Source organism: Neomonachus schauinslandi, chromosome 6, assembly GCF_002201575.2.
Source record: "Neomonachus schauinslandi chromosome 6, ASM220157v2, whole genome shotgun sequence".
Classification (NCBI taxonomy): domain Eukaryota; kingdom Metazoa; phylum Chordata; class Mammalia; order Carnivora; family Phocidae; genus Neomonachus; species Neomonachus schauinslandi.
The window spans coordinates 98482700-98499258 of NC_058408.1; the positions used below are offsets into that span (position 1 = coordinate 98482700).

The window sequence follows — 16559 nt, forward strand, 5'->3', positions numbered from 1 at the left end:
GGGCCACTGGGCTGTGGGGGCGGCCCATAGAATCCTAGTCTCTGGGACCTTTAAGGGTCGAGCAGCTGCCCTGGGACGTGAAGATGGGGACGTCAAGGAAGGACTTTCCCTCCAGTATCTAGTCCCCCACACCTCCCCCAGCGGTAACCCTCCAAGAGGCTGCCCAGCCTTGGCTTGCACACCTCTCCAGTGATGGGGTGCTCCCTACCTCCCAGGCAACTGGCTGATAACCACAGCCTCCAGTGCCCCCCTCCCAGGTGACCCGGTCAGAAACCACCAGGTCTCCCGGCGGGGCCCCTTCCTGGCGGGGCGCCTGGGGCCTCGGCGGTGACGGCAGCCCCCTTCCCTGCTTGTTTTCCTCGCAGTTCAAGTGCTGTGGCGGGGAAGACTATCGGGATTGGAGCAAAAACCAGTACCACGACTGCAGCGCCCCCGGGCCGCTGGCCTGTGGGGTGCCCTACACCTGCTGCATCAGAAGCACGGTACCCACCCCGGCCCGGCACCCGCCTCTCGTCTTTCAGGAAAGGGGGCGGGCAGGAGGTGGTGGTCATTGCCAAGGCGTCCCGGGTCTCCAGGGCCACTGGAAGGGGTACGTCTGGGGGTGGGGGGCGGGGAAGCTCGCCTCTGCTGGTAGTGGTCCTTACCAGCTATCGAACGCTTGCCCCGTGCGGGCCTGTTCGAGGGGAAAATGAGGCCGCCTTGCCACCCCTTGGGTCCTGAGCCCGTGGCAGGACGTGAGGTGTGTGTGCCCCTGTGCTAAGGGCTGACAGGCAGAGCTGGGTGACTGTGGCTTAGGGGCCACTGGGCTGTGGGGGCGGCCCATAGAATCCTAGTCTCTGGGATTCTAGAGTCTCTAGTTGCAGTAACTCATTTAGCTCTTTCCACAGCACCGTGGGGTCGGTCCTGTTATTTTACCCACTGCACAGATGAAGAAGTTGGGGCACCAAAGCATTAGGTGCCTGCCTTGCCCAGGGTTGGCGGGGCTGGAATGAAATGCAGGCCGCCATCATGGGAACTGTGCTCTGGACTCCTACAGGGAGGCGCGGAGAGGGGTCCAGGCCAGGGGGGCCTCGTGGGGCGGCCGGCTCTGCAGCCTTCTCTGGGGGGCACCTGGGAACGGGTGTGGTGATGTAAATGCCAGCCACGGCCTCCCCCCGGCAGGACCCCCACTCAGTGCTGTCACCTCCATGGCCACTTGGGAGGCTGTCCTCTGGAGTCACCACTTACAAACTGGGGGCTTCGTCAGTCCTCTGTGTTTGACTAATGTGTCCAAAAAATGCCTGGTTTCTGGACTGGAATGAGGTGGCGCGCTTTGCAATTACTCATACCCTGAATAGTCATGGAAAATTTCTTTTCAAACATCTCTACCATTTTGCGCCCACTCCTGGATTCTATAAACCAAGCAGTTGTCGATGGGGGGGGCGCCTACCCCGTAAGTCAGGGAGCCAGTGCCAAGTGCACCAGCCTTAAAAAAGCCTGGGCCAGGAGGGAAGGTTTGTTTGGAAATTTTAGCTGCCATTTTAGGGTAGCTTTCTGGGAAGGGGGAGTGCTGGGGAAGAGCTCGGCGTTTTCAGAGAAGCCCGTGGGGGGTGATCCTGAACTTCATCACCCAAGGCAGTGGCACCTGAGTGTCCTAGGCAAGCTGTCCAGGTCAAGCCCTACATGTATTCATTCACTCAACAGATATTTGTTGAGGACCTACTATGTGCTAGATGTGATTTTGGGTTCTGGGGGGGTACAGAAAACACACAGAGAACTCTCTGCCTGCGTGGAACTGACATTCTAGTCAGGAAGACTGACAAGATAGAAAGTGACAGATGCATATTGAAGGCAGTAAATGCTCAGGAGGAAAAGCAGGGACGTGGAGGATTGCAACTTCAGATACTGAGAAGGGAGGTTCTCAGTAAAACCCTGAAGGAAGTGAAGGGGTAGGCCATGTATATCTGGGGGATGGGCATTCCTGGCAAAGAGAACAGCAAGTGCAAAGGCCCTGAGGTAGGAATTGCCCTGGTGTGTTTGAGAAACAGCACAGAGACCAATGTGGCTGGAGCAGAGTGAGCGTGGGGGAGAATAGTAGCAGATTAAGTCAGGGAGGTCCCGGATACCCTGAAGGCCATGGTCAGGACTTTGGTATTCCCATGAGTGACGAGGAGTCAAATGAAGGGCTTTGGTAGCTGACTGGCAGATCTGACTTAGGCTTTTCCAGGGTCACTCTAACTGCTGTGGCAGGGGGTGGGGGTGGCGGCAGAGGTGGACTTAGGGACTCTGGTTAGGAGCTAGCGCAGCGGCCCGTGTCAGGTCAGGCTGTCAGGGAAGCAGGCTCTGAGATTCTGGTTAGTGAGCAAGATCTGCAGGAGGAGTCAGCCAGCTGGGTATCCAAGACAGCCTGTGGTGTAGTTCCAGACTGGGTCCAACAGCCTGAGAACCAGGAGAATAATGGTGCCATTCCTGTCCGAAGGCTAGCAGGCTCAAAAGCCAGGAAGGGCCAGTGCTTCAGCTCAGGTCTGCAGTTAGGCGGGCAGGAAGAATTCCCTGTTCCTTGGGGGAGAGGCAGCCCTATTGTTCTAGTCAGGCCTTCAACTGATTGGATGAGGCCCAACCACAGTAGGGAGAGCAATCTGCCTTACTCAGTCTACTGATTTAAATGTTAATCTCATTGAAAGGTACCCTCTCAGAAACACCCAGAATAATGTTTGATTGAGTATCTGGGCACCCCAAGGCCCAGCTAAGTTGACACATAAAATAATAACCACATGTGACAATCACTGCAAGGGACTGACAGCTAAGGCTCCTCCTGATTGTGCTCCCACGGTTGCAGGGCTTCCGGAAAGCTCCTCCCGGCGTCCACCACACCAGCTGGAAGAAGACAGAGGCTTAGTGGAGGTGGAAAAGCTTGGTCCGATTCTGGCTATGTTTTCCATATAAGCCAACAGGATTTGCTGACAGATCAGATGTGAGAGATGAGGGAAAGAGAAATCAAGGAGGACTCCCAGGTTTTGGCCCGAGTCATAAGAAAAGACGGGGCTGCCATTGCCTGAGAGGGGAGGACAGCAGAGAGGCAAGTCTGCGGAGCCTGTGTGATTTTTCAGCAGGGAGGTCAAAGAGGCACTTGGATATAGGGGGCTGGAGTTTGGGAGAGAAGTCCAGGCCGGGAGTATAAACACGGATGCCCCCTGCAGAGAAGTGGACCGTGAAGTTGGCATCTGCATGGGAGCACCGAGGTGGGTTATCTCTGGTCCCCCACTACAAAACCACCGTCAGTTCTCCTTGTGTCTCCCACCTTGATTTTGTCTAAATAGAAAAGAGGGTGTTTCCTGCCTTTATAGAATCTGTGTATGAACTTGTGTATGAATCTATTTATTGTCACTATTTCGTTTAGCCACAGATCTGAATGAACACACAGAAAATACATAGAAGAAAAAAAGGAAATTTTTAAAAATCAGAAACTAGAGCCTTGTGCTTGGTGCTTTAGAGCCTCCTGGCAGCCAGAGGAAAAGGGGAGATGTGGTCTGTTACATTGTGACCGTTCAACAGAAGAAGGCCAACCAGTTCCTCAGGGAAAGTCACTTTCCCCCCTAGCTCTCAGCTTTAAAGGGAATGTCTTCGGGCGCCTGGGTGGCTCAGATGGTTAAGCATCTGCCTTCAGCTCAGGTCACGATCTCCAGGTCCTGGGATCGAGCCCCATGTCGGGCTCCCAACTCAGCTGGGAGTCTGCCTCTCCCTCTCCCTCTGCCTCTCCCCCTGCTTGTGCTCTCTCTGTCTCTCTCTCTGAAATGAATAAATAAAATCTTAAAAATAAATAAATAAATAAATAAAAATAAAGGGAATGTCTTCTACCCGGCCTCCTACAGAGGATTTGAAGCAACAGAGTTCATACAGGCTTGTGAAATTTGGTTACACTGATGTCCCCAAGATTTGTCAGTGGGGAGGGCAGTTTGCTGCTCCATTAAATGGCCTCCAAGAGCTGTGCCTGTTGAGCTCTTGTGTCCAATTTGTATAGCTCTCCACTCTCTCATTTTTGGCTACCCTTTGGGGGCCTATCCCTCCAGGCCTCTCTCTTCACCTTCCCACTCGCTTCTCAGACCTCATAACCCAGCTCATCAGTCCTGGGCCAGAGTGAGAGGAAGCACCCGTGAAGAACCCTTGTGAACTTTGCTGTGTCGTCTTTGGGCTGCTCAGGAGTCCCCTTCCTGACCTTGACCCTGTGCCAGATGGAAGAGACTGCAGAGCAGCTCTTGGGGCCTGTGAACCTTCAGCAGAGCCTCTGGAGAGTATCGGTTCTGTGGGCAAACCCAGACAGGATTTACCTTTGGAAAGACCACAGAGGCCTCTTATCCCCCTCCTTGGAGGGGGCTCTCCTGGCAGGGGAGGCGAGTCCGGAGGAGGGGTCTGGGCCTGAGGGCAGGGCCCTGCCTCCAGGGCTGGAAGCACAGTGCCAAGTGGCTGCTCTTGTCACCTTCTCTACCATATCATTCACTTACTTACTGTGTTCATTGCGTGTCTCCCTTTCTAGAATATAAGTTCCACGAAGGCAAAGACTTTCCTTGGTTCTTCTACTTCCCCAACTTCTAGAGCAGTGATTGGTACATAACGGGTGCCCAGTTAATATTTGTTCAGTGAATGAATGAAAGAACAGACATGTAGGGTAGAAAACACCGTTCCCCTCATTCTATCGTGCACCTGCTTCCCGGGCCCGACCCTCTCCACGAGGGTCGTGTGCACAGCCTAGAAGAGCCACAAAAGCTGAGCGACGTTAAGTGGATGCTAGATGGATTTGGGTCTGGGGGCACCTGGGGTACAGTCTAGACTGAGGGAGGTTATTTTGCCCGCAAATCAGGTCCTGATATCTGAGAGGAGGCCTGAGGTGCAACCCAGTCTTGTGGAAGGAGAGCAGACAGCCTTCCTTGCCTTCCTGGGGCTGGGATCCTGTCCAAAGTCACTCCAGCCAGCGCCCCTGGGTTCTTCCATGTGTTCAGCCCCGAGATAAGCCCCTGATGGGTATATCTCACTTTATGTTCAAAACAGCCCCATGACGTGGGGTCACTGAGCACCACTGCTTTATGGAAGAGACCGAGGAACCTATGCATTCATTCATTCATGCATGCATGCATTCAACAAATACTTTTCCAGGGCCCCCATGTTCCGTCCCGTGACAGCACATCTAAGACTGGCCACAGAGCTCCTGGCGAGCAGAGCAGGATCCGGACCAGCCACGTGCTGCCAGAGGCCGTGCTGGCCACTCTGTGGCACCTGCGTGGCTGCCGGCACCCGGGGCCCCCTGACCCCACACCGCGGCTTCCAGTCACATGGATGGGGCCGGGGCCTCTCGCTTCCTCTCACTTTGCAGGAGGAGGAGGAGACCGCCCGGGGGCGAGGGTGCAAGCCCCTGCCCACCCTCTGACTTAGGTCTGCTGGGAAGGGATGGGATGGCGCCCGGGGCCGACAATGGCTCTCCCTGCACCTGGGGGGATCGGCAGCCCAGAGCTCCTGAGAGCAGCTCCCTTCCCGGGCCGGCACTTGCGTCGCCCTTCGGCCGGGTGGATGGCAGTCTGCAGGGGCAGGGACGTGTGGTTGGAGGTCCCGGCCCGGTCCTCAGGTAAAGCACAGCTGGCCGGGGCCTGGCCGTGGTCTGGGGTTTTCCGTGGTCAGAGCAAGCGGAGACCGACCTCCGAGACCGTCCACCCTGTCAGCAGAGCTGTGGCCCTGGGGCGGCTGCGGCAGGGGAGCCCGGGAAGGCACGCTTTTCTGGGGGCTCCTGGGCTGCTGCTGGTGGAGGGCTCCTCCCACCCAAACCTCACAGAACCAGCCTTCCCGTCGGTCCTCCTGGGCACTTCTTGGGTGGGGTGGGGGAGGGAGGGAGGTTAAGATGCAGACCCCAGCCAGACTGCCCGGGTGGGAGTCTCAGCTCCATCCATATGGACGGTGCTACTCTGTGCCTCAATGCTTCGGTCAGGGAAAAGGGGAGAATAACAGTCCTTCACGGTAAGCGCGATGGACGTGACAGCTAACACACGTTTCTGTTTCAGACGGAAGTGGTCAACACCATGTGCGGCTACAGAACCATTGACAAGGAGGTAATGCCTTTGCAATCTTTTTCCTTGAGAAAGGTTGCTCTTCCTGTCCCATCCCCAGAGTGATGGGAAGGGTTCCTGGTGGGGGTGGGTGGGTGGGGGGTGGGCTCCTGGCTCGGAACAGGAGTCGGGGACTGCCAGGGTTTTCCACCTGTGCCCAGACACGGAAGGACTCAGGGAGCCAAGAACCCCCCAGGCCGGGAGAGCCTGCCTGCTTGTGTTTGCTGAGCACCTACTGTGGGCTTGTCCGTGGGAGGCCACCGAGCCCTTGCCCTTACCCCCCACCCCCGCATGCCCGTGTGCCCAGCCATGCCCAGCACCAGCCTGACTTGCAACTCCGCTGGGCTAAGAGTGACACTGGCGTGGTGCTGAGAAGGGAGCCAAAAATCATGACAACTTGAGATGCCTGTGAGTGTTGGTTCTCAAAGTGAGGTCCCTGGACCAGTAGGGACAGCAGCCCCGGGAACTTGTTAGAAACGCACATTTAGAAACGCAGGTGCTTCTGACACACATTTCAGTTGGAGAGCGATGGACTAGCAGAGGTTCTCAAGCCATCAGACCCAATAGCCAGGTTTTATAATAATCATCTGACAATGGCCTAGCTAGTATGTCAAAATGAAATTCACAGATAACATAATCTACCTACATGCCTAATTTCAGAACAAGTGATGGATCTGAGATAATAGGAGAACTAGAACAATTTACAATCAGATAGCATATTTCACATGCAAATGCTCAGGCATTAGATACAACAGGAGACACAACAAAGCAGTCAGGTGTTTGCCCCCCAGGGCAGCTGACACGTTGGGGGGGGGGGGCGGAGCTGTGCTGGCGACGTGAATCCCGTGGGCATTATTTTTGCCGTGGACGTGGTCTTTAAAAATGGTGGACAATTTTTGATAAAATTCCAAACAAAATACAATATAATCATTCTGGAATTTACATCTTTAATTTAGTAGTATTTCTGCAAAATTACATACAGTATATATATGTGTGCGTGTGTGTGCGCTGTGTATCTGCACATAGCAAAACCACACAGAAAACATTTTGGTTTTTTTTTTTTTTAAAGATTTTATTTATTTGACAGAGAGAGACACAGCGAGAGAGGGAACATAAGCAGGGGGAGTGGGGGAGGGAGAAGCAGGCTTCCCGCCGAGCAGGGAGCCCGATGTGGGGCTCGATCCCAGGACCCTGGGATCATGACCTGAGCCGAAGGCAGACGCTTAATGACTGAGCCACCCAGGCGCTCCAACATTTTGGTTTTTATGAGTCCCGGGAGTTGGCCTTTTGGCTCAGGTGATTCTGGCTGGGTTTTCAGCCGTCTAGATGCCCCGGGGGATTTCTGAGAGACAGGTAGACAGGGTAGTTGTTTGTGGAGTAGGATTGCCCTTAGCTCTGCAGCCCCTCAGTCCCCAAACCCCACTGCCGTGACAACCAGAAGTGCCACCACAATGTCCTCAGTGCTCTCTAGGGAACACTACTGCCCACAGAGACCCAAGGTCTAGAGCCACCTGCTCTGATTGTATGTGAGAAACTGAGGCTCAGAGAGGATGAGGGACTTGCCTGGACCTCGAGTGAGCAGCAGAGTTGGGGCTGGGGCTCTGCCAGGCGAGGGGTCAGCCAGGCTCCTCCCTGTGCAGCGCCTCAGCGTGCAGGATGTCATCTATGTGCGGGGCTGCACCAACGCCGTGCTCATCTGGTTCATGGACAACTACACCATCATGGCGGGCCTCCTGCTGGGCATCCTGCTCCCCCAGGTGGGCTGTCCCCCACCCCCAGCCCCAGCCCCATCTCCCAGGGAAGGGAGCTGGAAGTGGAATGGTGGGCAAGGTGTCGGTTCAGAGTGTGGCTTGGTGATTACAGAGGGCAGAAAAGGTACAAAAGGGGTGGGGTGAAGAAGGCTCTCGTACCATCAATCTGGGCTCACCCTTGGAGGGCTGGAGGGCCGGAAGGAGAGGGCAAATGGCAAGAACCTTGCTTATAAAGTTCTTCCAAGTGCTTCACAGGCACAGGTGTCTGCAATCCTGTGAGGTAGCTACTATTATCATGCCCATTTTACAGAGGAGGAAACTGAGGCTTAGCAAGGTTAAGTGACTTGCCCGAGGTCCCCTCGATAGTGAGCGGCATGGCTGGGCTGGAGACAGGAGTCCCAGAATGGAGGGGCCTCTGCTGATGGGGCACAGAGAGGGTCTCTGGGATTTCTTGAGCGGTAGAGAAGGGCCCGGGCTGGGGGCTGCCAGAGAGAGCCACCCAGATCCCCAGCAGGCTCTCACCCACCCTGTCCTTGCTCCTCAGTTCCTGGGGGTGCTGCTGACATTCCTGTACATCACCCGGGTGGAGGACATCATCATGGAGCACTCTGTCACTGATGGACTCTTGGGGCCCGGCGCCAAGCCCAGCGTGGAGGCGGCAGGCACAGGATGCTGCATGTGCTACCCCAATTAGCGCCCCCGTCTGGACCGTGCCGGGAGCGCGCCGCTCAGACCACAGCACGGGGGCTGGACAGGACTGTGGATCCTCTCCCCACACTTGACACTGACCAAAACCCTGGCTGTGTTTGCTCCGGTGGCCTGTTCAGGCCTCCCTCGGCCACCGTCCCTCTGGGGAGCGGAGCCCTTCCCCAGCTCTGGGGTCCTGTGCCTGCCCACCCTCCTCAGCGTGGGGAACAAGGGCGCCCCTTCTCCAGGCCCGGGCCGCCGCGGAAGGGGGTGCTCAGCGCTCAGCTCAGGGCCCGTTTCATTTGTGGCAATGCCATGGCCTGTGGTGTTTATGCCCCTTTGAGGACAATTTTGTAGTAATTCGTAAGCGAGGACGGAGGAGACCGTGTGTGCCGTGTGGGGGCGGGGATGTGGCCCCCAGGGCCCCGGAGTCCCCCAGCCACGCCCCAGAGGCCAGATTGGGCTCATTTCACAGCCTCAAGGGACCTTGAGCCTTCCCCAAGGCTGCTGCTTTGCTGACCCCATTTTCTACGTGATTTTATAACATTCATTTTGTACACAGTTAACAGGAGTTTCTAACTAATCAAAGCTGGGTGTTTCCCCACACACCCCACTCTTGCCTTTCCAAGCCAGGTTATTAATCAAACAATAAAGATGTGATTTTTTTTTTTAAATTTTGTATGTGTGTGTGTGTATGTGTGTTTCATTTGTGCTCTTTGGGTCAGGAGGGGGTGGGGAAGTCCGCTGCTTGGGCCGGGAAGCCCCTGATTGGTGCAAGGATCGAAGGGGGCACCCTGGGGCCAAGATCTGGGATGGCTTGGGACCCTGCGGCCCAGGAGGATGGGCAGCTGGCTGGAGGCTGCCCGCTCCGGGTTTGGAATGGCCTCTCCCATTCTTTGGTGTTGCTTTTGACAGAAATGGCTTTTCCCAGTTGTGCTTGTGGGCTGGGCCTGGAGCCTCCCCTGCCTGTCCTTGCTGCTAGGGATTCACCTGTGGGAAATCTCTGGAGGAGGCAGAGATGGCCACACCTATTTTACACACTGGGAAACTGAGGCAAAGCCACCAATGGCAAGAGGCTCCTCCTCCAGAAAGTGAGGCAGATGGGAACTAGGAAAGTCAGGGGGCTGGGAAGGAGCTGTGCCCACAAACTCACCTGCAGCTTTGGAACCTGAGAGGCTCTATCCTCCAACACTAACAGCGGGTGTTCCTGGTTCTGGGGACGGGGAGGAAGAATGCTCAACGCCCAGCAAAGGTTGGTGCCCATCGCCCCCTGCTGGAGAGGGCAGGACCTGCATGGGTCAGCCCACCCAGGCCTTCCTGCCCCAAGACTTGGGTTCCAGATATCTGATGAGGTTCTGAGTAGTCAGAGCAATAGAAATAAACAGCACGAGCCCCCAAACCTGAAGAACCTAGTCTGAGGGTGTTAGGGAGCTGCCCATCACATCTAGAAGCTAAGTGGTCGGATGCTTGGTCGGCTGTGTGTAGGAGCCTGAGTTGTCTGATGGGCGTGGGAAAGGGCAGGAGAGGGGTTTGTCAAAGCACAGACTAATGTAACAACAGCAAACACATCCGAGAGCGACCTCTGTGTCGGGAGCTCGTGTAAACATCTCACAGCTACCAGCTCCTTTAAGTCTCACAACCGTGTGGGGTATCACTCTTGTTATGTCTGTTTTATTGATGGAGAGACTGAGGCATGTTAAGTGACTTGCCCAAAGCACCTGGCTGGCAGGTGACAAAGCCACGATGGGAACCCAGGTGGAATCTCCCCGGTCCCTCTGTCGCCTGGTGTGGACACAGGCAGGCTACTGGGCGTGCAAAGCCCCAATGGCGGCTACTGCAGATGTCCCTGTGCATGGAGTGGCCACTGCGGCTGCTGCTGGGAACTCGGCCTGGACCCCGTTTCGACCTGTGCACGCAAGGCCAGGTGGCACTCTGTGTCTGGCCAGTGGCCTCCTGGCTGGCTGGCTCTAGCTAATTCTCTGGGGATTCTCTCTGGGTGCAGAATGGGGGGCAGCTGCTTTTGGGGCAGCAAGATGGCAGAAGCACGGAACAGCTTTGGGACGGCACTGAGTGTGTTTATCCGAAGTCATATGATCCTGTAACCTGAACGCCTCTGGTCACCTTGTCCTCCCTCTTTCCGCCACCTTGTGCAGACACCCCTCTACCCGACACTGCTGCTGACATGGGGTAGGGGTCATGGGTGGGTGGTCACAGATGGCTGAGCTCCAGCCGACATTTTGCTCTTTTTCTTCCAAACCTCAGCCACTCACCTCTCTAGAAAGCAAAACAGGACACACGGAGAGGACTCTTTCAGTCCCATGGTTGGGATGCTTCTCCTATTGCACTCTTGGTGCTCAGAGCCAACAACATCCTCCTGACCGCTCATCTCACAAGAATGGAAGACTGAACTTCAAGACGAATCCTTTTCCCTCACCACAGCGCATACAGAAAATGGACCACAGTAGTCGTGGAACTGAAGATGTGTAGGCTTTAATTTTGGACTTTTTTGTTGTTATATAATTATAAGAAAAACAAAACAATCAAATGCCTTCAGGAAGGCTGGCTTTGAATAAAAATTCCAACTACGATACCCCCCAAACTTATTTTTTTAAGTTTATTGAGGTGTACTCAACATAAAATAAACTGCACATGTTTAAAGTGACAAACATATCATCAAAGAAACCATCATCACAATCAAGATAATGAACATTAAAAAATTTCCTCTTGCCCCTTGGGAACCCCTCTTTACAGCCTTCCCCACCACGCCTCTGAGGCAATCATGGGTCTGCTTTCTGTTTCTATACATTCTTTTGTATATGTTAACATTTTATATCAGTGGATTTATACAGTGTGTACTTTTCTTTGTATTGGCCTTCTTTCACTCAACATGATTATTCTGAGGTTTGCTCATTTTGTCACATAGATCAGTGGTACATTCCTTTTTATCACTCAGCAATATTCCATTGAATGGACGTGCCATAGTTTATTTATCCATCTACCTATTGATGGGCATTTGTGTTGCTTTCAGGTTTTTGTGGCTGTTATTACAAATAAAGCTGCTATGAACATTCGGGTACATGTCTTCACATAGACATACACTTTCATTTCTCCTGGGTAAATATCTGGGAGTGGAATAGCCGGATCATATGGTAAGTGTATTGTTTAGCTTTATAAGAAACTAACGAAGTATTTTCCCAAGTGGTTGCATGATTTTATACCTCCACCAGCTGTGTGGAGTCCCAGTTCCTCCATGTCCTGGCCAATATTTGTTGTGAGTGTGTGGTGATACCTCACGGTAGTTTTAGTTCGCATTTCCTCAATAATTAATAATGCTGAATATCTTTTCACGGGCATATTCACCATCCACTAACTTCTTTGAAGTATCTGTTCAAATCTTTCTTTAAAAATTGTATTGTTTGTTTTCTTATTGAGGTCTGAGAATTCTTTCTATGTTCTAGAACAAGTTCTTTAGCAGGTAGATGATTTGCAAGTATTTTCTCCCCATCTATGGCTTATCTTTGCATTCTCTGAACAGTGTTTTTAAAAAAACAGAAGTTTTCAACTTGATGAAATCCGATTTATCAATTTTTTTTTCTTCTGTGCATTGTGTTTTTGGTGTCACATCTAAGAAATCTTTGCCAAACCCAGGGTCACAAAGGTTTCTCTTATATTTTCTTTTAGAGGTTTTATAATGGCCCATTTAAGGCCATTTAGGTCAATGGCCCATTTTGAGTTAATTTTTTTATGTGGTGTGAGGTATGGATCAAAATTCATTTATTTGGTAGAAGAATATCCAGTTGCTCCAGCACCATGTGTTGAGAGACAGTCCTTTCTTCCCCAACTTGCCTTTGCACCTTTGCTGAAAGTCAGTTGTCCACATATGTGTGAGTTTGTTCTGGATTCTCTACTCTGTTTCATTCATTGCTGAATAGACAGTGTGAGAATAGATGTCCTTGTCTCCATCTTATGGAGAAAATGTTCAGTCTTTCATCATTAAATATAATGTTAGATGTGAGTTTTTCATGGATGTCCTTTATCAGATTGAGGAAGCTCTGTTGTATTTCTAGTTTACTAGAATGAATGTTGGAGTTTGTTAAATGCTTTTTCTGCTCTTTTAAAATTTCTTAACATGGTGAATTACATCAATTGATTTTCAAATGTTAAATCAACCTTGCATTCCTCAAATAAGCTCCACTCACTTTTTAACTGTTGGGTTTGATTTGCTAACATTTTGTTTAGGATTTTTGCACCAATGTTCAGGAGGGATGTTGGGCTGTAATTTTCTTGTAATGTCTTTGTCTGGTTTTAGTATCAAAGGAATGCTGGTTTCATAGAATTTGTCGGGAAGTATTCTTTCCTTTTCAATTTTCTGGGAGAGTTCGTGTGGAGTTGGTGTTATTTCTTCCTTAAAAGTTTGATAGGATTCACCAGTGAAGCTACTTGGACTTGGAGCTTTCTTTGTAGGAAGATTTTACACAATAATTCCAATTTCTTGGGGTGCTTGGCTGGCTTAGTCTGTGGAGCATGCAACTCTTGATCTCGGGGTTGTAAGTTTGAGCCCCATGTTGGGCGTAGAGATTACTTAAAAATGAAATCTTTAAAAAATAATAATTTCAATTTCTTTAACGGATATCAGGGTATTTAGGTTCTTTTCTTTTCTTTCTTTCTTTCTTTCTTTCTTTCTTTCTTTCTTTCTTTCTTTCTTTCTTTCTTTCTTCTTTCTTTCTTCCTTCCTTCCTTTCTTTCTTTTTGGAGAGCTTGGCAGTTTAGTCCTTCAAGAAGTTTGTCCATTTCATCTAGGATATCAAAATCATTGGCATAAAATTTTTCAGCACTTTCCCTTATTATCCTTTTAATATCTGCAGAATACGTACTTATCACATTTTTCTTATTCCTGATGTTGGTAATTTGTCCTTTCTCTCTTTTCTGTAATGAGTCTGGCCAGGGATCTATCAATTATATTGATCTTCTCAAAGAACCAGCTGGATCATTCTCATGAGTGCATAGACAAGCTATGCTTCCTATCTGGAAACAAACAAGCAAACCCCTTGATCTCAATTTCCCTATAGCCACTCCTAGATTTCTGGCCTTCCTTCCACCACAACCACTTGGAATTCCGAGTGTCCATACTCTGATTCCTTGCCTCTCATTCACTCTTTTTTTTCAGATTCACTTATTAATTTCTTCATTCTATTAATAACTTTACTTTCCAACTGTATTCAAGTATAATTGAGAAATAAAATTCTAATATGTTTAAAGTGTACAATGTGATGATTTGATATATACTATGAAAGGATCTCCACCATTGAATTATTTAACACAGCCATCACCTCATTTACTTATCTTTTTTAAAAAATTGAGATATAACTGACATATAACATTATAATAGCATTATATTCCATATGTATAGCAATACTTAACATTATTTTCAGAGGTACAAGATGATTCACTATTTGTATGTATTGCAAAATGATCAACTCAATAAATCTAGTTAACATCTATCACAACACGTAGTTACATTTTTTCTTGTAATGAGAACTTTTAAGATCTACTCTCTTAGCACCTTTCAAATATGCAATACAGTATTATTAACTCTAGTCTCAGTGCCATAGAGTACATTGCCCAGGACTTATTTATTTTAACTAGAGTTTGTACCTTTTGACTCCCTTCACTCCTTTTGCCCACTCCCATCCTCACCTTTGTCAACCACCAATCTGTTCTCTGTTTCTAGAAATTGTTTTTTTAATATTCCACATATAAGTGAGATCAGTTTTTGTCCTTCTCTGCCTTATTTCACTTAGCATAATACCCTCAAGGTCCATCTACGCTTTTGCAAGTGGCAAGCTTTCCTTCTTTTTTTTTTTTAAATATTTTATTTTATTTTTTTAAAGTAATCTGTACACCCAATGTGGGACTGGAACTCCGAGATCAAGAGTCACATGTTCTTCTGACTGAGCAGCCAGGAGCCCCTCCTTCTTTTTTTTATGGCTGAATAATGTTTCATTGAATGTGTGTGTGTGTATACATATACATACACACAAACACCCACATATACCCCCCCCACAATACATATATACATATCCACAAACACATAACACATACATACACACACATACAATACATATATACATACAACCACATACACATACATATATACACATACGCATATACACATACATATAGGCATGGGCATATGTGCATACACACACACATATACATACACATATAGACACACACATATACATACACATATAGACACACACACATACATACACACATATACACACACATATAGACACACACACATATACATACACAAATATACACACATATAGACACACACACATATACATACACATATAGACACACACATATACATAACACACATATAGACACACATACACACATATACATACACACATATAGACACACATACACACACATATACATACATTCACATACCTGCAGCTGTCCTTCTACATCTCAGGGAACGACCACTCCATCTTTCCAGTTGCTTAGGCCAATGGCCTTGGAGCCAGACTTGACTGCTCTTGGAATGCACCCGACCTCTGCATTTGCTATGTCCTCCGCCTGGAGGGCTCTGCCCTCAGATGTCAGCATGGCTGGCTCTCAGTTTCATCTGGTCAAATGTCGCCTGCTTGGTGAGAGGTCCTTGGCCACCCTTGATAAAATGGCTATCTCCTTCCTTAATTCTCTGCCCCCCTGCCCGGCTTTGTCTTTCTCCCAGCCCTTATCACTAGGGAACTGCTCTGTGCATATTGGCCTTGTTTATTTCCTGTCTCTGATTGGAGTGAATGCTCCGTGAAGGTGGGAATGTTTGTGTGTTTTGTTCACTGCTTGTCTTAGCTTGGGTTCTCCTGAAAGCTGAACCCGAGACAAATGCCTCATACAGGTAATTTATTTGGGACCAAGAGACGAGGAACAAGAGAAAGATAATACAAGAATGTGTTATTGCATCCCACCGCAGTGGGGTTGCTTGCTCCCTGAGACCCCATCAAAAGGCTTGGGAATGAACTCTCCACCCCAGGATGAAAGCAGGAAACATTTCTCCATCAGCTCCCAATATTCAAGAGTGGCCTAACTCCCCTGCACGTTAGATTGTGCATCCTTGAGTTCCAAGCAGGCCTTTCAGACCCTTGGCCCCAGAGGAGCCCTAGGGCAGGCTGGAGGTAAGGCAGTCCTGAACGGAATGCAGCAGAGAAGTGTCTGGTCCCCACTGTATTCCCAGCACTCAGCTCAATGCCTGACACACAGTAGCAGCTCAGAGTGGTTGAATGAGGGGAAAGGATGAGCTGGAGAGATACACTCCTCGAGGAGATAAACCCCAGGCAGCCCCTGCTCCCACACATTGTGTCAGCCTGAAGGAAACCAAGACCAGACTAGTAAGTTGTATGCCAAGAGGCTTTGCCAGCAACCGCAGAGCTTGACTCCTTCCAAGCCCCTGCTCTGCCTACCACCCTCTTGGGGCCTGGGAAGCGCTCATAAACAATATGGGGTCGCTGTCTCTGGCATCGACTCCTGGCTCCCCACAGTCTGTGAGCTCCTCAAGGGAGCCAGATTTGCAGTCCTGAGAGCCCAGAAACACAGAAGGCACAAATCTTCTGGCATGGCTGCATGTGGCCACTAGGTGGCGCCGCCGGCCGCGACTTGGAGCCCGGCACTCCAACCCCCCTCCATCCCTTCCACGCCTCAGAGCCTGGGCCGCCCGCCCGGCGGGGGTGCTGCGGCCGCCTCGGGAGTGTGCCTCCCATCCCGTCCCAAGGAGTGAGCCGCAGGGCGAGCGAGCCTAAAAGACCATAAGTGCCTGCATAGAGTAGGCGCTGAATAAATGGTCGCTAAAGGAGTGACCATTTTGTGAAGTTGGCATAGACGAGATTTTCCAACCCTACTTTATAGACTTGGAAGCTGAGGCCCGATGCGAACACTAGTAATTGGTTTTCGTAGTCCACCCGTGCTGAGTGTATCTCATTCTTCATCCTCTTTGGCTGACACAGCAATGAGGCGGGTGCTTCATTATTCCCGATTCGCT

General features: G+C 50.4%; 1 protein-coding gene across 3 annotated transcripts in view; it reads left to right on the forward strand.

Annotated features, from left to right (window-relative positions):
• TSPAN15 (tetraspanin 15) overlaps positions 1–9157 on the forward strand; it is a 49432-nt gene extending 40275 nt beyond the window's left edge. For 2 of the 3 annotated variants that reach the window (XM_044916483.1, XM_021699802.2), the window contains 4 exons: positions 366–482; positions 6027–6074; positions 7712–7828; positions 8367–8947. In XM_044916483.1, coding sequence (XP_044772418.1) covers positions 366–482; positions 6027–6074; positions 7712–7828; positions 8367–8516 — 432 coding nt within the window. In that variant the 3' untranslated portion in view covers positions 8517–8947. Of the gene's footprint in view, positions 1–365; positions 483–6026; positions 6075–7711; positions 7829–8366 lie in introns of all 3 variants that reach the window. The other variant, XM_044916482.1, reaches the window with a different exon arrangement.
• Positions 9158–16559: the final 7402 nt, after the last annotated feature.